Genomic DNA, 22,256 nt, shown 5'->3' with positions numbered 1-22,256 from the left:
GCAGCCATTGTGGCTCCGAAGATTGTGTAGAATCTTTATCACTGTATTGGCCATTCAGATATGCAGTGTAGGGGTTTCTTTAACCCGAGCAGCCTCAATCACAGCAAAAGGTGTTATGCCAACAGTGCGCTTTATTGATTTTGAAAAACGCCCAAGTGCGTATGCTAGTTATTTGAGTATTTCATAAGACCGAACAGGAGTTAAGCCAGCTACGGGACATTTCAGAAATGTTTTTTATACAGTACAAACAGAACAACTGAGCAGGAGAGTTCTTGGAGTGCAGTTGCAGCAATGCATATAAGAGGGGTTATCTAAGGATGTCAAATAATGCCTCTGTGCCTCTGACACAGTGATTTGTGGGGCAGAGAGGATGCAATGCTGCTGCAATGACCCTGTATTGAGGCAGCGTGCAGACAAACTACAACATAGCTTTATTTGCTTTGATGGAGAACACACAGACAAGGGTCTAATTAATTAATGATGAGGGTGCTCCCAACAAAAAAGGGTACTAAAGAGATGCATGCCAAAAAAGTGGTCAGACTATGTATTCTTTTACAGTAACTATGCAAGTGAGTTCTAGTGCAAGCATGTGCATCCAGTGTACACAAAACAGTTACCCACAATGCCATGAAGTGAGGGGCACACCCCATAAGACTGAGAAGGAATAGGGAATCTAATGCACTGGGACGTAAATTGAATGGCCAAGGCTAGGTCAAGTGTGCTGCCATTACTTATGCTATAAGTTATTGATTGTGGCTGGGGAGACTATCATGCTTAGAGAGCTGAGATACTTATAGGGGTGTGGAGCAATGAGATTAGGAGAGATGCGGCAAATGTTGCGATCAACCCAAAACATACTGTGTCTATAGTATGGCTTGAATTTGTCTCACATTTACATACTTCCATATTTTTAACACAAAAATGAACCAAACTGATTATAAACTTTATTGATAATAAAACCCTATTTATATGGGTGCCCAAATATGACACTCAATAATCATTTGAGGAATCTATAAATCAACTAGGAAATAGATAAATCAAATGATAAAAAAAAGAGAAATCAATTGATAAATCGATAAATCAATCAAGCAATAAATTATGAACATGTAGACAAATAGATAAAAGAATCTGCAATTTGATAATCAAAAACAATCAATACACCCTGAAATAAAAAAGCACATTAAAAACAAACTATTACATTTAGTAACTGATAATTTATAAATAATGAAAAAAATACATTATATAAAAAATAGTTATTTTTAATATGTAATTAAAAAAGTGATGATAATTGCATATTTCCATCACATCATATACGTTTCAATGTGTTTATGCACAAATCATTAGTGCATGCTGTTCTACTTTATATATATATAATACACACACACACACGCATTTATATATACACAAGAGTATATACTGTATATTGTTTTTATCATTTTTTCTTTATTAAATTTCTCCATCTGTGAAACATTATTATTATTTATTTATTGATTGGTTTTCTGCTGATGTAACCAAGGCCACATGGGCGGGGAAAAATATTGTTAACAAATAATGTCAAGGTCCACTTTTCACAATCCAATCAAATCCAGAATGAGAAAATCAAATCCTGCACTACTTTTTTTTCATGCTGAATATTTAGTTTCATTCAGAAATGAGTCACATAACAGAGGTTACATGCATTGCGAATACCATGTCATGTTGTATTTATGTTGATTCATGTTGTATCTTCTTTATTCTGTGATATACTTTCATGCATACTTTATTTTATTCCCTTCTTTAAACTGACTACCTTTTCACTCCTCCCACAGAACTAAACTGGCTGTGAAAGATGAAGATTTAATATGCAGTTTATAATCAATATCTACGAGAACTCTGGTTGCACTGGTATCTTATAGCATGGTAAATCAAAGTTTGTTATTCACCCCTTCATCATCATGACTAAGAGATTCAGACAGGGACTGGTGAGTTGCTGAATGCCAGAGGCTGTTCGAGGCAGTGCAGGTCTGGCTCGTGAGTGTTATTTGATCTGACTGGATTGAGGCAGTGATTCAGCCGTATAGAGAGAGCAACTGAGAAAAAATGCAATTAACCAGGCTCAGGATTAGCGTTTCACTGCTGCTGAAGAGTTGTACAGACAGTGACAGAGAGAGAAAGAGATGATAATGATAGACAGTGAATGTGGATGAGCAATGTAAACAGAAAAATATTACCGCTGTGGTACATTAGCAGTATTACGCTTTTCAATTTCATGGAGATGACAGATACTGTTTCAAGTAAGGTTAAATAAATAGTTCATTATTTACTCTACCCTCATGTTGTCCCAAAAATGTATTACTTTCTTTCTTCCAAGGAACAGTAAGAGAGATAATATCTGAATAATGTACTGGTTGCTTTTTTCAATGCAATTACAATGAATGGGGACTGGAGCTTACAACCTCCAAAAGGACGCAAAGATGCAAAAGCACTATAAAGTATTATTAAAGTGGTTCATACGTCTTGTGCTCTAAGTTTGCTGTGAAATAGTGATTCACTAATCATCTTCCCCTTCAATGTACTGTTAACTCATTGAGTCAGCGAGTTGAGTGGATCAGTTTCATTCAAGAACAAATCACTCAGACTGGATTGGTGAACTAGGTCCACCGAACCATTGAAAAGATCATACTATACAGAATGATCCATTCACAAATCTGACATTGCTACTTCTCCTATGAAGGCGCCAAGAAGAGCAAGGGCGGATGTGAAGATTTTCAGTGAATAACAACTTAAATATTTGTCTGTTCATCACACAAAGCTTTTGTATGACTTTAGAAGACCTGAAATGTAGTCCTCGAGTCCAACAGACTACTTTTATGATACTTTTATGGTGCTTTTGCGTCCTAAAACTTCTCATTTTGTGTTCCACAGAAAAAAGTCATATGGGTTTGGAAGAAAGTATCTCAAATCCTAAAACCAGTGGGTTTATTTAAAAAACAAAACAGAAAAGGATATGTCTGTCAAAAAGAGGGAAAGATTCTGAGAATGCTGTACGCTGTCACTCACTGTGCATCTATAGATGCAGGTCTATCATGTGAGCCTGTACAGTATGTGTTTTGGAGTGTGTGTTTGGTGTAAGATGATCCATAGAATTACCAGCCAGACGTCCAGCTGTGTGACCGTGACAGACCCAGCAGATGGTGTCTGAAACTGTAGGAAACGGCATGTTTGTGTGTTTGTGTGCGTGTCCATATGTCTCCTCCCTTTAATAAGCTGTGTTTGAAGTGTGTGTATTTGTTTGTAAGTATAAATGTGTGTTTGTGTGCTGGCTGCCTAGAGGACACTGGAAGCTGAGCTGCTAAAAATAAGCAGAGCAGGTCTGACAGTGGCAGTGATTCACAGCCACAGCAGCACCATATTTCCTCAACAAACTCGCAACAGCGAGTGACGCCTGATCTCCTTTCTCTCTGTCCATCTCTCTCCAAATGTCATTTGACCATTATTCAAAATCTGGTATGGAACCAAATTACACTAGGCAATGCAAATGAATAGTTTTCTTTAGGGAGCAAAAAAATAACTTATCTAGTGTACTGCTGGACATCAATTAATATTAAGAGAGAAAACTTTTCAGCATCTTCAGCCTTACAAAAGTCATTAGTAACCATAAGAAGGGCAGTTCCTGTGCTACACATTTGTGCAAATCCTGAGTGAAAATGTCATTACATGTAAATGTCATCTGCAAAAAGATAAAGTGCCTTTACAAAATAAAAACACACACTTACTTGCAAGGTAGGATGCGGACCACATCATTTAGTTGGTAACCTTCAATGCACACTGCACAATGATTAAAATCTGGCTCAGTTTCCTGCAAAACATGAACAAGACAAAGAATACAGATGAGTCTTTTAAACCAAAATATTATTTCTTACAGTAGAAACAGTAGCTGTTAACTCAACTCCATTTAGGACCCTGTATCCTCCCTACTATTTCTACTCAAGCATCACTGCCCATTACTATTAATTATGCATGCTGGCCTTATGACATGAATGCGTGAGAAATGAGAATACAGCAGGTGTGACTTTCTTTTTAAACCCTTGGTGATCAGCTTGGAGTCCCTGCATTTCACTTTCATATTGATCTAATCTCTTGACCTCCTCCTTTCATCGTTCTCATTTTCATCTCACCCAGCTTTTCTCAAGTGCACCATTTAAAGTTCAGTTAACACTTGCTTAGAAAGTATATACTAAACTAATTTCTGCAAACAGATGAGTTTGAAATGATCTAACAGCAGTGGTCTGTGGAGTTACACAAGTAAAATATTTAATTGGCATAGCAGATCAAAGCTGCAGTAAAGTATGATACATTCATTGGGATATCCTGTAAACATTATGCTTGGTTCAGAATAGCATACTATTGCAGTATACTGTGCACAAAATGTGGATTTTCTGTATGCATAAGATGACCATATGGCCTGTGAAATTTGCCAAAACATCAGAGCATATAAACAAATAATAAACAGTAATAAACTAATATCAGACACTTTCTCTATTGTTAATAAATTTTTGATCGGAGTGCCCAGAGTAAATTGGAATAAACATATAAACACTTTAATTTCAGAGCTGCCACTTTAATTTCTTAAACTGGATGCCACTCGCTGAATTAAAGGGTTAGTTCAACTAAAAAGGAAAATTCTCTCATCATTTACTCAACATCATGCCATCGCAGGTGTGTATGACTTTCTTTCTTCTGCTGAACACATTTGAAGAAAAATATCTCAGCTTAGTAGGTCCTTAAAATGCAAGTGGATGGTGATCAGACTTTTGAAGCTCCAAAAAAAAAAAAAAAAAAAAAAAAAGAAAACAGTCAGCAGCATAAACGTAATCCATATGACTCTAGTGGTTAAATTAATGTCTTCTAAAGTGATACAATCGCTTTTGGTGCAAAAAGATAAATATTTAAGTCCTTTTTTTTTTTTTTCAATTTGGAATGCCCAGTTCCCAATGTGCTTTAAGTCCTCGTGGTGGCATAGTGTCTCGCCTCAATCCGGGTGGTGGAGGACGAATCTCAGTTGCCTCCGCATCTGAGACTGTCAACCCGCGCATCTTATCACGTGGCTTGATGAGTGCGTTACCGCAGAGACATAGGCTTCACGCTATTCTCCGCGGCATCCACACACAACTCACCACGCGCCCCACCGAGAGCGAACCACATTATAGCGACCACGAGGAGGTTACCCCATGTGACTCTACCCTCCCTAGCAACCGGGCCAATTTGATTGCTTAGGAGACCTGGCTGGAATCACTAAGCACACCTTGGATTCGAACTCGCGAGCTACCCAGGCCCCTTATTTAATTACTTTTTAACTATAAAACATAGTTTCCGGTCAGCAGCAGTATGCATGTGTGACGTAATCACGTTAGCATGTTGACACAAGATCTGAGGCACGTACACACCTGGAAGAGCAGCGCTGTTTACAACTGAGTAGGATGAATGCTGTAAAGAAGCTTTGTTGGTTTTGGTTTAGATCTGTATTTGTATGTTTCTTTACTCATAATGGTGCGTTTGTGTGCTTATCCTGAATGTCACAACCGAGAGAAAAACGTGAGATTACATCAGTAAAATGCCAACGTGAAAATGTCAAATGAGAGCCCATGTAAACTCGTGACGTGAACTTACATACTGTTCCTGATTGGAAGTGATGATTTATAGTTAAAAAAGTACTTAAATATTGTTTTTTTTTTTTTTCTACACAAAAATCTATTGTTTTGCTTTAAAAGACACTAATTAATCCACTGGAGTCGTATGGATGATGTTTATGCTGACTGTCTGTAATTTTTGGATCTTCAAATGTCTGATCATAATCCACTTGCATTTTAAGGACCTACTGAGCTGAGATATTTGACTATTTTTCTTCAATTGTGTTCTGCTGAAGAACAAAAGTCATTCACACCTGAGATGGCATGAGGTTGAGTAAATGATTTATTTTTGGGTGAACTATCCCTTTAAACATACATATAGTAAGGGCATCTGACAACATGTGTAAAACATAATTAGATCACATGAAAGCAATGTAGCACATTACTGTCTGAAATTATTATTGTGATATATAGCATATTGTTTCACATACTACAGTAGTAGGTAGTATACAGTGTATACAGTGTGCCATGCTGTAAGCAGAATGTTAGTATTCCATCCTGAACATAACATAAGGTATTTCAAAGCACATGGCTCCTGTGATGAGCGAATATCTGAATTCTACAAAATAGGGACACTGAAAATGTGTAACTGTTCCACTTTCCATTAAGATGAAAGTTTCCAAAAACCCATAGTCTTAACACTGCATGAAATGTTTGGAATGAATTACTCACAGTATATACTGCATGTTGCTTATCATTTTAAAAATGTACTGCAACATGCAGTATGGCATTAACATTCTAAAGGGTAGTATGATACATTAGCTGCTTTTCCACCACTTTGCCAACTACCCGAAACAGCATGGTTTCTTTTTTTGTGGTTCTTGCACTGTGGTGCTTGAATGCATGTACAGCCTAAATTCCGAAAAAGTTGGGACAGTATGAAAAATGCTAATAAAAACAAAAAGGAGTGCTTTGTAAATTATATTCACCCTTTGCTATGATGAAAGCACTACAACAAATCATTACATGATGTTTTAGCTAGTGAATTTCATTTGTTTTAATTTTTTTTTATATATACACAGTAATTTCGAATCAGCAACAAACTTCAAAAAAACGTTGGGACAGTCGAGTGTTTACCACTGTGAAACATCACCATTTCTTCAAATAACACTTATTAAGCATTTAGGCACTGAAGACACACGTTTGTTAAGTTTAAAAAGTGGAATTTTCCCCCATTCAACCATTATGCAGGTCTTCAGCTTCACAATTGTACGGGGTGTTCGTTGCCATATTGTGCGCTTCATAATGCACCACACATTCTCAATTGGAGATGGTCAGGACTGCAGGCAGGCCAATCTATCACCCGCACTCTCTGCTTATTTGGCCAGTATGTGGTTTGAAGTTGTCCTGCTGAACATACCGGGACGTCCCTGGAAAAGACGGTGCTGGATGGCAGTAAATGCTGCTCCAAAATTTTTACATATCTATCTGCATTCATGGTGTTCTCACAGATGTGTGAGTTACCCATACCATGGGCACTGACACACCCCTGGCCCATACAGACACTTGCTTTTGGACCTGATGCTGATAACAGCTTGGATGGTCCTTTTCCTCTTTGGCACAGAGAACACAATGGCTGTATTTTTCAAAATTTGAAATGTGGACTCATCAGACCAAAAAACACGGTTTCACTGTTCTACTTTCCATCTAAGATGAGACCGAGCCCAGAGAAGTCGGCAGCGCTTCTGGACAGTGTTGATGTAGGGGTTCTGCTTTGCATAGTAAAGTCTTCATTTGCATCTGTGGATGCAGCAGTGAATGGTGTTGACTAACAAAGGTAATCCCAAGCCCATGTTCATGATATCCATTACAGATTAATTATGTTTTTTAAGACAGTGATGTCTGAGGGATCAGAGATCACGTGCATTCAGAAGTGGTTTTCATCTTGCCCTTTACGCACAGAGATTTGACCATATTCCTTGAAACTTTTAACTATATTGTGCACTGTAGAGGGTGAAATGCCCAAAATCCTTCCAATTTGTCTTTGGGGAACATTGTTCTCAAGGTGCTGGATTATTTGCTGAAGCATCTGTTGGAAAATTGACAAATCTCGAATGATCCCTGCTCTTGAAGGACTAGGCTGTTTTTGGAGGCTCCTTATATACTATGACACAATTACCTCACCTGTTTAACATCTCCTGTTTCACACTGCATTGCCTCTTCTCCATTATAGAAACTAGTCTAAAAAAAAAAAAAAAATGTGAAAGTGTGTCAAAACAGCAAAATATGTCATGCATTGGAGGTCTCTGGTAAAAATCTGCTGGTAAAAAAAATGACAATAATGTGAAATGACAGCTATGTCCAATAGATGCTTCAGTGCTCCTTGCATTGGCTGATATCTATAAGCCAATGTTGTAACAAACTTAATTTCTAGATATTATCACAAGTTATGCATTGGATATATTTTTAGATATTATAAAAACAAGTATTTGTCAAATTGTTGCACATTTTTTAGCTCTGAAATACTTGCACAAATTTCACCACCTGGCACACTGATACAAAGTCATGAGCTTCCTGCTGATATCTTTCAAGAATTAATGTCCACTGGGATGGACATTAAACTTGACAAAAATCCTGTGTTCTACAACAAGATCTTCAAATTAACTTTGAATAGTATATATTGATACTATTAAGATTATAACGAGCAACTTGATGTGACTACCATGAACAAATTTGTTTTTAAAAGGTAAAAAATGTGCTCACGCCTCCTCCTGTCTAGTAGGTGAGACATGCCTGTCTAATGTGACGCCTGAAGCTCTCTCAGATTAAGTTAGGGGTCATGTTTTCATTGTGATTGGTTGATCAGGGACTAATCAGTGATCAGGCATTATTCATATTATTATAAAAGCATGTTTTTATTGGTTTACACAAAAAAACATGTGATGTCCATTCCAATGGACACAAGGTCTGAAGGACTGCCCGTCTCAACTTTTTTGAGTGTGTTGCAATCATCAGATTTGAAATTACTGTACATAATAAAAATAAAAAAATATATGTATATATATATATATATATATATATATATATATATATATATATATAAGTCACAAGGTAAAAACATCATATAATGTTTAGTTGTAGTGCTTTCAATATAGCAAAAGGGTGAATATAATTTACAGATCACTCCTTTTTGTTTTTATTAGCATTTTTCATACTGTCCCAACTTTTTTGGAATTGCGGTTATAACAAATACGTCAGTTGGAGATGGTGCATGAGATAAACACTGGAGTGAGTGCGTTATTGAGGATGATCACTTATTGCCGTTTTTAGGACTGCTTTTTCCCCTACAGCACAGGAAAGACATGTCCCACGTCACAAAAAGGAAAGCAGAGACAAAGGTGAGAGGTTTACCATTATTAGCTGCGGGGTTGTGAATGCCACTGGACACGAACACACAAAAAGGTAAAAGTTCTCAGACAAGCTAAAAAAGGGCATTTATTGACAAGATACTGTAAGAGTAATATAATTATATATTATATGAATTTTAATGAGCTAGCCAACATAATCTACCTCCCTGATGAAAAAGATGTGTTGAAAAATCTTGGCTTTGGCAAACTGACAATCGTGAGTTGCCATGTACAAAAGCCAACCAGCACGGTTGAGCACAGTTAGCTAACCATGCTCAGAAATCCATGCCGAGAACAGTTTGTAATCATGCTGTGCCGAACCATGCTCAAGTGGAAATGCTCCTGGAACAGTTCCTCACCGTGCTCAAAACCATTTGACACGAAAGGTGGAAAAGCGGATATTGTTGTCACATGACCTTACTATATTACATGTAGCAAGGGGCTTTGATTTATCACCTTGGATATAAAGATCCTAGTTGATATCACCTCCAGTTCACTCTTCCCTCTTGAAATGGAAGGTCAAGACAACCCAATGGTATTGTGGGATACAGTATCCCATATTATATGCTCTAGTGGTTATAGATTACATTTTGCAAATGTAGTTTGTCATCCAGGAATTCCATGCATTCTGAAATTGCATACTCTGGACAATATGTACTAGTATGTTCTATACATTTCTAGTATAAATAGCACAATAGCATGCCATACCAAACATAATGATGGTATTTTGTGACAAATACATCTCTTAATTTATATTTACAAAAAAAATTTGAAAGATTAAATTCAGTCAATTGTGGTTCTAAAAACTCTCTTTGGGGAAAACAAGGGAAGCTGCTCTGGTAAACTGTGCCTCTCTTAATGCATGAGTGACTGAGCAGCAGAGAGCTACTGTTCAGCATTAGTAGATACAATGTGTCAAAGATGCGGTCTCTCCCTGACTCTGATTTCAGCCCATCTGTCATTTGACTGATATGAGCGGTCAGTCTGAAATGGATCTTGGCACCATAGTTGAAATGTTGCCTACTAGTAGGAGTGACTACTGACCGTTTGTCTACACACGGACTTGTTAAACACTCAAAAACTCAATGATTAGAAAACTAATTAGAGAACCCTGAATAATAAAAAAAAAAATGGTGAATGGTGGGCTAGTGTTGAGAGGTTTAAATAGTGTCAAGTTACTCCTTATTTATTGTTATTTTTAAACTACTACTGTATGTACCGGTACTTTGAACTGCAGTGCTATTAAAACTGCAGTTGTATTGTATTATTTACTCATAATTAGGCCCACATGAAATCTGCATACACAAAACTCCACCGAAAGCTCTAAATATTCAGTGCCCCTTATGTACTCATTTATTAAATATTTTGGCTAATTTATTTATGCTTTAATCTACCAAAAAGAATGTAGAATTCTCAGACCCATTTAACACGTGACCATGTTTACATTTCCTTAAAATTCAGCACAGGATATGCGGAAAAGTCTGCTGATACCGCCAGGGCCTTCTTATACTTAAAGTAACAAAATAATAACTACCTCCTGAATTCCTTGAAGAATTAGTGTTATGAAAGCCACAGCTGTAAAACAAGAAAAAGAGAACACTTTTTCACATTCAATTTATATACTGTTATAGCACACATGTACCTCCAGTTGCAGGCAGAGCATCACTCAGTAGGCTAACTAGACCTCCCTCTGTGCTAGTTATAGCTCTAGTTAGTTCGAAAGTGACAAAAATCCTCCAAGGTTTTATATCACACTCTGCCCTGTTCTTCCTGGAAGCACCTTCTCTACTCTAGATGCTATTTCTGTCACCTGGCAGTGTCCTGTCTGCGCTGCATGGTCAAGGTCATGTTGTGGTGAGTGGTGTACAGTTTCTAATGGGCCCCTCTCAGCACAAGAGTCATCGACTGTGGTCCAGCCGGTCTCTGCAGAGAGACATAGCCAATACAGGCTGAGGCACAGGAAGAGAAGCTTGAGGGCAAATAAGGATGTTTTTGTTGCACATAAATGCCTCATACACAAATAAACACAATATCATCTGACTAACTACAAACACTTAGAATGGGTATGAATGTGATCACTTTGAGGAGCGAAAAAATATAGGTGTTTCAGTGTTTGGTTAGTTACTGTGTTTTGCCTTTGTAGGACAGTATATACACTCACTGAGCACTTTATTAGGAACACTATACGAATAGCCTCAATTCTTTGTGGCATGGATTCCACAAGATGTTGGAAACATTCCTTTGAGATTCTGGTACATGTTGACGATTGTATCACGCAATTTATGCAGATTTGTCCACTGCACATTCATGCTGCAAATCTCCCATTCTACCACATCACAAAGGTATCACAATATATTTGAGGAAGGACCCAAGATGCAGGATGGCAATGAAAGGTGTTTTATTGAAATGAAAAAAACAAAAACAAAATACAAACAAAACTCTCACGAGGTAAAAATAAAAGATAAGACAAAAATAGAACTGAAAACAAACCGACAAGGAAAACTAAATCAAACATGAAACAAAAACTCTCACTATGGAGAAAAAACAAAACAACAAGACAAGTCCCCCCAAGGGACGACTCCCGGGCATCCCACGAACAAGACAAAACTAGATGAAAGACCAGACAATGAGAAGGGAGGGTGGGGAAAACAGGTGGATGGCACTACAACACACAGAACAGGCAAGGAAAAGAAACAAAAGGCCAAACAAACAGAAAACTAGGGTAAGGTCCTGGGCAGGACCGGCAGGACAGACAGAGTGGTGCCGGCAGGACAGACAATGGAGCGGGGTCTAGCGGCCAGGGAAATGAGTCCAGGTAGGGAGCAGGGTACTACAAAGCACATAACAGACAAGACAGAAAAACAAAAAATCCAAACAATCAGAAAACAAATGTAAGGACCAGGGCAGAACAGATCAGGGTGGCACCGGAGGGACGGACCAGGGTGGCGCCGGCAGAATGGACCAGGGTGGCACTGACAGGCCAAACCAGGGAGGTGCCGGCAGGATGGACCCGGGTAAAGCCCACATGACAGCCCAAGGTGGTGCTGGTGGGATGGTCCAGGATGGGATCAGCAGGACAGACCACGGTGGAACACCTAGGCTATGCTTAGTGGCTTGACTAAGTGATTTGACTTGGCTAGGCTTGGTAACTTGACTGGGCCAGCAGGCTTGACTTGATGTGGTGACTTGATTAGGTGTGAAGATTTGAGTTGAAGTGGATGCTTGACTTGACTGGACTGCTTGACTTGACTGGACTGCTTGACTTGACTGGACTGGAGCGAGGCCATCCAGCTCCAGGACGGGAGCGAGGACAGATGGTTCCAGGACGGGAGCGAGGACAGACGGCTACTGGACGGGAGCGAGGACAGACGGCTACTGGACGGGAGCGAGGACAGACGGCTACTGGACGGGAGCGAGGACAGACGGCTACAGGACTGGAGGGAGGACAGACAGCTACAGGACTGGAGGGAGGACAGACGGCTACAGGACTGGAGGGAGGACAGACGGCTACAGGACGGGAGCGAGGACAGACGGCTACAGGACGGGAGCGAAGGCAGATGGCTCCAGGACAGGAGTGAGGACAGACAGCTCCAGGACGGGAGCGAAGGCAGATGGCTCCAGGATGGGAGCGAGGACAGACAGGTCCAGGATGGGAGCGCGGACAGACAGCTCCAGGATGGGAGCGTGGACAGACAGGGAAACTACTTCCGTGGCCATGAGAACTGGCAGTGAAAGGGGAACCGCCTTTGTGGCCATTGGCGCTGGTAATGGCAGGGGAACGACCTCCATGGCTGTGAGCACAGGCTATGATAGGGGAACAGCCTCCGTGGTTGTGATCACAGGCTGTGATAGGGGAATGGCCTCCATGGTCGTGAGCACAGGCTGTGATAGGAGAATGGCCTCCGTGGTCGTGAGCACAGGTTGTGACAGGGGAACGGTCTCCGTGGCCATGAGCGCTGGCCCAGACTGGGGAACAACCTCCGTGGCCATGAGCAATAGCAGAGACTGAGGAACAGCCTCCGTGGCCATGAGCACTTGCAGAGACAGGGCAACGGCCTCCGTGGCAGTGAGCACAGGCTGAGACAGGGGAACGGCCTCTGTGGCCATCTCATGTCAAGTGGGACACGGATGTGCGCGGAGTGACTGAAATGACTGAAGTTGTGCTCTGCTCTATGCGTGTGCATGGGCGTCAACAGGGCTGCAAGCTCCGGTGACAGGATAGTGCGGAGCGGCTCACGCGCGCAATTAAATCGGGCTTCCTTCAATATTGTGCCTCATGTGACACATTTGAGTTCTAAATAAATGCTTTTAAATTGCTTTGGAGCAATTCAACCATGTCAAACGTCTAAAGAACCCCGATACTGTGAACAGCGCTGACGATGGAAAGAGAAAATGCATGCCCTGCTGCACCAACATCAATTACAAGACTTTTCACATCCTCACATCAACACCCTTACTAACATTTATCACAGTAAACTGTAACAGAATTTTTCAATACAACCATGGAAGATGTAGCCAAGAAAAAACACATATAGCACATATTCTCCTGTCATGGGTAAGTAAGTATTTTGGATTGAAATACTTACTTGACTATTGTAGAGATGACAAATTGTCACTGTAGTGTTTATCTCATTCCAAGGCAATTAGCTGTCATCAAACTATTGATGATCATTTGTATGTGATTGTATGACTTATATTTATGATATACATATATCTGTATTAACTGAAGCACCTTATTTTTTTGTGGATATCCCAATGTGGATACTGGATTTGCACTTTTCAGAGAGCTCAATAAAATATTCAAATTATATTTTGGTTGCATTTTTGACATAATAAATGTCATTGATTGTGTAAAATAGGCACATAATATCATAATATCGATCACACGCCCCTGGAACGCTAAGAGAATCAACACAAGAACATATTGTCATGAAACTGGTGATTACACCCCTAGTGCACATCATATCATATAGATATATTTCATTACTTTCCCTGTAGTCTGAAAATTTACATTATTTTGTTCCACCCCCAATCCCTCAAAGTAACAAAGTACTACATTATAACTGGCCTTTTGCCAAAGCAACACCAATATCAATGGATACCAGGAACTTTCTCAGGAAGCTTCATACCCTTACTCTATATGATGTAAATTAATTATTTTCTCTCTTTCTTCCCTGCTTTTCTGTGTACAACATCCTCTGTATTGGTAACAAGAATACTCTGCAATAAACACTTTGGACAAAGATGACTCATATAGTAAGATTAATCTTCCTCAATACAACAGGGAGAATGAGGGCAAGAGAGGGATAAGGAAAGCAAGGGAGACAGAGAGAGGCAGACAGAGAGGAAAAAAGACAGATGTTCTCTCACTCAATCTCTACTCTCTCAGACCTCCCTGTCATCACTCAGATTTCAATTTCTTACAGCACCTTTTCAATGCCACTGATATTTTATTCATGGCTGATGCGAGCTGACCTTGACCTGATAGGCATGACTCCGCCCCTTCTCCAAAACCCAACAGTAGTGAAATCTCACAATCCACCTTACCTCATCATTCACCTGAAATTCATTCACCTTTTGACATGTCAATGTCTTTCTTTGGACTTTTTTGGTGTGGCACATTCAGCAAGATAATTTACAGTGCATTCAGAAAGTATTCAGACCCCTTAATTTTTTTCACATTTTGTTATCTTGTAGCCTTATGCTAAAATGCTTTCAATTATCAAACTACACTCCATATCCTATAATGACAATGCAAAAACCAGATTTTTGATAATTTTGCAAATTTATTAAAAAGAAAAAACTGAAATATCACATTGGCATAAGTATTCAGACCCTTTGCTATGACACTTGAAATTTAGCTCAGGTGCATCCCATTTCTCTGGATCATCTTTTAGATATTTCTACACTTTGATTGGAGTCCACCTGTGACAAATTCAATTGATTGGACATGACTGGGAAAGGCACACACCTGTCTATATAAGGTCTTTACAGCTGAAAATGCATATCAGAGCATATCAAAACCAAGCCTTGAGGTCAAAGGAACTGCCTGCAGAGCTCATAGACAGGAATGTGTTGAGGCACAGATCTGAGGAACACTAAAAAAAATAAAATTCAGCTGCATTGAAGGTTCCCAAGAGCAAAATGGCCTCTTACATAGAAGAAGTTTGGAACAACAGCATTCTTCCTAGAGCTGAGAAATCGGGGGAGAAGGGCCTTGGTAAGAGAGGTGACTAAGAACCTGATGATCACTCTGGTTGATCTCCAGAGATCTTGTGTGGAGATGGGAGAAACTTGCAGAAGGACGACCATCACTGCAACACTCCACCGATCTGGGCTTTATGGCAGAATGGCCAGACGGAAGCCCCTCCTCAGTCCACTTGGAATTTGCGACCAAAATGACTTGAGGCTGTAATCGCTGCCAAAGGTGCTTCAACTAAGTACTGAGTTAAGGGTCTGATTACTTATGTCAATGTGATATTTCAGTTTTTTCTTTTTAATTAATTTGCAAAGTTATCAAAAATTTGTTTTTATGTCTTAATATCAAGAAAAATTTGATTTTCCATTTCATGATGATTATGGTATTTATATTAATCAGCTTTTTTTCCAGCACATAATGTAATAAATATATACCTACAAAAAATGTATTAAATCTGGAAAATGTAAAGCATGTTGGATGCTTCTTGTACACATGTCTATTTGCACACCCATTAGACAACGATTAGATGACAATCAATTGTCATTTTTGTAAGGTTTTGTAAGCTTGTCAATTTTTCTGTCATAGCAGCTAGGTTTATGTTTAAAAAAGGAAACTGAGCATCTGAGCTATTTGTTTAGTTGTTATTTTTTTGTTGTTGTGTAATTTGGTTGTAGAATGTGGTTGTCACAAAAAGATTAAAAATGAAAATTCTTTGATTATTTACTCACCCTCATGATAACCCAGGTGTGTATGACTTTCTTTCTTCACCAGAATACATTTGAAGAAAAAAAAAAAAAAACATTCTTAGCTTAGTAGGTCCTTAAAATGCTAGTGAATGGCGATTTCTCTTTTGAAGGTCCAAAAATCACAGACAGTCAGCATAAACGTCATCGTTATGACTCCAGCTGTTAAATTAATGTCTTCTAAAGTAATACGATCACAACTGGTGCAAAAACGATACTACATTTAAATACTTTTTAACTATAATCCGATGCTTCAGGAGAGGGTGGAGTCCAAGCGGTCTCTCATGTGACGTATTCACATTGCCATGGATACCAAGGTAATCTCACATTCTCCACTCGGTTGAGACATCCAGGATAAGAACACAAATGTACCATTGTGAGTAAAGAAACAGATAATAACAGATCTAAACCGAAACCAACCAAGCTACTGCACAGCTTTCCTCCTCCTCATTTGTAAACAGAGCCGCTCTTCCGGCTGTGACTCACGTGCCTCAGTTCTTGCGTGTTTCAATTGCCAATGCGATTACGTCACATGTGCTTACCGCTGCAGAACGGAAGCACGATTTAGAGTAAAAAAAGTACTTAAATATTTATCTTTTTTGCACCAAAAGCGATCATGTCGCTTTAGAAGACATTAATTTAACAGCTGGTGTCGTGTGGATGAAGTTTATGCTGACTGTCTGTGATTTTTGGACCTTCAAAAGAGAAATCTCCATTCACTTAGACCTACTGAGCTAAGAAATGTTTCTATTTTTCTTCAAATGTCAAATGTATTCTGGTGAAGAAAGAAAGTTGTACACACCTGGGATATCATGAGGGTGAGTATATAATGAGAGAATTAAAATGTTTGGGTGAACTATCCCTTTAAGTACTCAGACGGGAAGTGACAACCATATTAAGCTGCAATGTGTATGTGGCCAGTGAGTCCTTCACAGAGTACTGAGATGCATTATGAATAGAGAAATGCACAAACAGGTCCATAATGGGAAACAATGCTGCTTACAATAACCTGGCAGACATAAACTCAAGCCTGAGAAAAGTAAACAAGCTATGACATCAAAAGACCTCACCTTGTCCCCTCGCTTTACTGTCCTGGTAGTCAGCTTGCTAATGGCCTTCTTGGCAGCATCTCCCAGTCGTCGCTATAGTAACAAAAGAAGAGAGGAAAGTAATTTTAGATTTGCAGCTTGATTTAGTGAAACAGGAAATTAAAATAACTAAACAAAGTTGTGAAATAAAAGACTCTGAATATCAGAAAATTACAATTCAGATTTTGACAAATAAGGTGGAGCAGAGTAATGAGGCAGAGGAGAACGCATTAGCCATATTAATTGCGTTTCAACTAGGGCTAAAGAAACATATCAGGAGTGTCTATCAGGGTTGTTTAAAACAAATGAGACAGAGCCCATAAAAGGACTGACAGAGAGGGCCATACATAAAAGACTGAGTGCAGTATGTGATGTGCAGTTTATTGTCTGTGTGTGTGTTGTGTTTATGATTGTGTGTTCTGAGATGTTCGTTGTCTTCATTGTGCCAGTTTATTGCTGAATAAACATTGAAGTGATTTACCGCCAGCAGTATGAAGAAAAAAGCCAAAGGATTTGAATTAGCTAAAGTGTGTGCGTTGCTATTTAATGGTTTATTTGCGAGGGCCTCAAAATGTTCTCACAAATATAATAAAACCTCTTAAAACTGACTTGTGAGGGTGATCTTCAAAAGTAAACATTTTCATAAGTTGGCCAAATAATGTCTTAATAAAAATCTAAAAATGCCAAAGGGTGTCTGCACGAGGTTAGATTTGGTCTGTAGTAATTATAATCAGCTTAATTAAAGAACAATAGAAGTCAATGAGAGGTATAGTCTATGTATGCATCAGTGTTAGTGTGTGTTTGCAATTACATTTAGGTAAAGAGTCTATCAAAACATTAAAGGATGAGTTTATTCGATCCGTTTATTAGCTAAATACTCACTATTTTGTGCACTGTATAAAATGTGCATTATAGACTGTATATTGTAATCAGTACATGTCTTGTATTTATTGCAACTGTGTCTACTATTGCATGTTGATTAGATTTCAAATGTTATCAAAGTAAATTCCAGTACCTCAAATGTATTGGTGAATAAAAGAGATAACAATTTTACTAACCTTTAAACAGCTACATGCTGGCAGCTATTAAAACAGCCTGATGATTAAAGCACTTTAAAGGCAGTAGTCAATTCAAGAGTATGGTTAAAGTGAGAAGGCCGAGAGACATCAACACTACAGTCGGGAAATTATGTCTATGTGTCTGTGTGCGCGCTTGAGTGTGTGGAACTTGAGAGTGTGAGGCTGAAGAGGCAGAGCTCCACCACACATTCACAAACACTGCCACCTGCTTTAAGATTTCACAAGCTGGAAAGCCATTTACTACATCACATCTTTGAACACACAGGCAGTTCTTGAAGGTCAGATAAGCCAGCAAAATCAGGGAAGTCTTCGAAAGAAAAACCTAGCAAGGTTATGATGCAAGCTTAAAGGGTGTATGTGTGTGTTTAAGGAAACTGCAGAGGAAGTTGAAGGTGGTAGTGTCAGGTTTGGGTGTGTTAATGATGTGATGTGTGTGTGTGTGTGTGTGTGTTGTGTAAGACCTGACTACGGTCCCGTGCGCTGGTGTCTCTGATCTTCTGGATGAAGTAAAAGATGAGCCAAGCAGAGGAGATAATCATCAGCACAATGAAGGAGATGGAGACAAACACCAAGGAGCCACGGTTGATGTTCTTGGGTGGCCCTCGTGACCCCACAATCATTGATACTAGCACAGTCTGGTTCTTCTCCAGGAAGCCCAGAATTTCCTTTCCAAAGGTTTCCGTGATCATAACCGCCACTATGTCACCGGTGCCTTTGGAGAGAGGGCTTATATCAGAGACAGTATACACTCATGCATACACAATACCCAAACTTCTCCAGCTACTTTAATAAATGCAGATCCATTTATATGGGTGCATTTGACAGACACTTTTATCCACAGCAATTTACAGTGCAATCAAGGTATACAATTTCAGTATGTGTTCTCTTGGAATCAAACCCATGAACTTGGGGTTGCAGGCGCCATGCTCTACCAGTTGAGCTGCAGCAAACCTAAATCAAAATAATCCCATTTTCCTAGAAAGAGAAATCAGATCATCAATTTACTCCGGAAGCACCTGAGTTCCCTTTTAAATCTGTGTTAATATGCCTGTATTGAGACATTATCAAAACCTCACATACACTAATCTTGTCCAAATCAATTTAATGCTCTTGGTCTGACCTATTAAACATTCACACACATGACACAGAATGCATTGCAACCCAAAATGAGGACAAGTAAACAGTTATTCTACCCACCACACATACACGCAGACATTCAAAGTCTACACACTGCGATCTGGGACTTAGGACATGCCACAGACGCTGATAAAATACAGGCCCTTAGGCTTTGTATTAATCAGGCAAGAGCTGTACTGATGGAAAACTATTGCAGACTTGACTTGCCAGTGATTTAATCTTACCATATTTTGCAACAGAGATGCCCTACATGAAAGAAAACAAATACTACTCTGAAAACTATTACCAAACCATTTGTTTGGTCAGAATACATTTAAATTAGGGATGTGCACGGTATTTATTTGTAATATTCAGATCACCGAGAGGGTTCACAAATGGTTATTTGGTTATTCCTAACTGGGAGTCGGGATGTTTGTTCAAAAGGGCAAAAATCATTGGCTTACAATCTGGAATCATGAGTACAGCCCAAAGTATACTTTGGTTAGACACGAACGCAAGGCTTCTGCGTACAGGACGCTTGACGCAAATTTTGTCATTATCAAAGTGCTCGAGCACTGAACACGTGCAGCCCAAATTTTCTAACAGTGTGTACACTGAGTGCGCAGTATGTGCATGCATCTGGAATTATTTGCACTAATTAGTGGGTCCACAAGGTGGCAACACTCATAATTAAGATGTGGATAAATCCAGCAACACTTGTTAACCCTGATGAAGGCCTGTGTGCTGAAACACTTCGGTTTTATCTAAATAAACGTTCCGCCTAACAAGAATTGCTGGATTTATCCACTTCATTAACACTCACAATGAAGCCGTGTCTTTCACAAAGACGTGCAAGAAGATGTAATTGCCGGTAAACGACAGGAGACGAAGATGGAAACAACAACAGGGGATGTTCACATCCAGAGCGCGTGTGTGAGGAGGTCAGGAGATCCCTGCATTTGTATAACTTGAACACAGTCAAATGGAGTATACTTTGTAAGGTTGAGCGTTTGTTTGTGATTTAACGCCATGCCAGCTTCCGTGGCCATTTTCATGGCAAAAAACAAGTTAAAAAAACAACAAAAGGACAATGAAGAGAGGTCAAAAATCATGTTGTCTTAATTAAACATTACTTGAAATGTCTAGTTTTGGGCTTATAACTGAAATATCCAAGTTCCTTGAACTTATTATCCCTAAATATCCAAGGCTTAAAAATAAGTGTTAATAAATCAAATTATTTAGTAGAAAATTGGGGCTATAGGGAATACCCACAGTTTCTTGTGCTTGAAAAATGTAATTATGTTTCCTTGGTCAAAGGAAACATATGGGGGCATTTAAATAGTTGTTATTAAAATTCATAGAGGTTTTTAGCACTTATGTAGTATTATTTATGTTGTTTTGTTGCAAATATTGGATAGATGATCATTTGGGTGACTGTGTTCCCTTTGGTCAAGTTGGATCCTGTTAACACTATATCAGTTCTCCTTGTGCATGTGCAACTGAAGTACAGGCATATGAGCATTTCTGTGGAGAAATAAGTTTATTTAATGATTGACCTAGAATCAGATATAATCTTCATTATTTTAGCTGTGTTATTGTATGACCTAAATTTGAGTCCATTCAATTTAAATAATTAAGTTGAAACAACAACATTTAATAGCAAATCTAAGTCTACTTGCATCAATTTACCTTAATTTAAGTAGTTAAGTTAATTCTATATGAGCACTGGGTTTTTTTTTTTAAATTTTCATTGTACATAAAGGTTTTTAAGATCTATTTTCACTAAAAACTTTAAAACTGATTTAGCCCTGACTTTGTTAAAAATCTTTTCAGAAGTGTCATCTGAACACAGCTACTTCCTGAAGGAATTAAAACCAGCACAATACAATAACATGTGCTTCTGAGACTAGGCTCTGGCATGAGGCACATTATGGTGATCTTCTCCTGATTTTAAAAACATGTGTAGGCCTGTGTGTCCTGTTTGGCATCGGGTATAAATGATCTCGTCCCAGAGATTACTGAAGTGGAAAATATGTCTTTTTCCAATTACAGAGCTGATTTGTGTAGTTTCTTTGTGATGTATTGATCCCATTCAGTTTGCCATTTGCTGATGATGTAAGATATTATGAAGTGTTTGAGATCTGAGCGTGGCGTTGAATATTTTTTTTTAGCAGCTGTGTCTGCTTGCTCATTTCCTGGGATCCCACAATGGCTAGGTACCCAGCAGAAGTACACTGGTGGCCAAAAGTTTGGAATAATGTACAGATTTTGCTGTTTCGGAAGGAAACTGGTACTTTAATTCACCAAAGTGGCATTCAACTGATCACAAAGTATAGTCAGGACATTACTGATGTAAAAAACAGCACCATCACTATTTCAAAAAAAGTCATTTTTTATCAAATTTAGACAGGCCCCATTTCCAGCAGCCATCACTCCAACACCTTATCCTTGAGTAATCATGCTAAATTGCTAATTTGGTACTAATAAATCACTTGCCATTATATCAAACATAGTTGAAAGCTATTTGGTTCATTAAATAAAGCTTAACATTGTCTTTGTGTTTGTTTTTGAGTTGCCACAGTATGCAATAGACTGGCATGTCTTAAGGTCAATATTAGGTCAAAAATGGTAAAAAAGAAACAGCTTTCTCTAGAAACTCGTCAGTCAATCATTGTTGTGAGGAATGAAGGCTATACAATGCTTGAAACTGCCAAAAAAAAATTAAGATTTCATACAACGGTGTACACTAGTCTTCAAAGGCAAAGGACAACTGGCTCTAACAAGGACAGAAAGAGATGTGGAAGGCCAGATGTACAACTAAACAAGAGGATAAGTACATCAGAGACTCTAGTTTGAGAAATAGACACCTCACATGTCCTCAGCTGACAGCTTCATTGAATTCTACCTGCTCAAGACCAGTTTCATGTACAACAGTAAAGAGAAGACTCGGGGGTGCAGGCCTTATGGGAAGAACTGCAAAAAAAGATCCACTTTTGAAACAGAAAATGTAAAAGA

The 22,256-nt window shown here is 38.9% G+C and overlaps 1 protein-coding gene across 8 annotated transcripts in view; it reads right to left on the bottom strand.

Annotated features, from left to right (window-relative positions):
- LOC127417749 (E3 ubiquitin-protein ligase RNF130-like) overlaps positions 1 to 22,256 on the bottom strand; it is a 102,777-nt gene that overhangs the window by 19,395 nt on the left and 61,126 nt on the right. For 4 of the 8 annotated variants that reach the window (XM_051657947.1, XM_051657944.1, XM_051657946.1 and 1 more), the window contains 4 exons: positions 18,587 to 18,837; positions 17,029 to 17,100; positions 7,794 to 7,850; positions 3,756 to 3,838 (listed from right to left, as the gene is read on the bottom strand). In XM_051657947.1, coding sequence (XP_051513907.1) covers positions 3,756 to 3,838; positions 7,794 to 7,850; positions 17,029 to 17,100; positions 18,587 to 18,837 — 463 coding nt within the window. The remainder of the gene's footprint in view (positions 1 to 3,755; positions 3,839 to 7,793; positions 7,851 to 17,028; positions 17,101 to 18,586; positions 18,838 to 22,256) is intronic. The other 4 variants (XM_051657949.1, XM_051657945.1, XM_051657948.1 and 1 more) reach the window with 1 other exon arrangement.

Source organism: Myxocyprinus asiaticus, chromosome 27 (assembly GCF_019703515.2).
Source record: "Myxocyprinus asiaticus isolate MX2 ecotype Aquarium Trade chromosome 27, UBuf_Myxa_2, whole genome shotgun sequence".
NCBI lineage: Eukaryota > Metazoa > Chordata > Actinopteri > Cypriniformes > Catostomidae > Myxocyprinus > Myxocyprinus asiaticus.
Note: the sequence above shows the minus strand (reverse complement) of the source record. Positions and strands in the feature narration are given on the sequence as shown.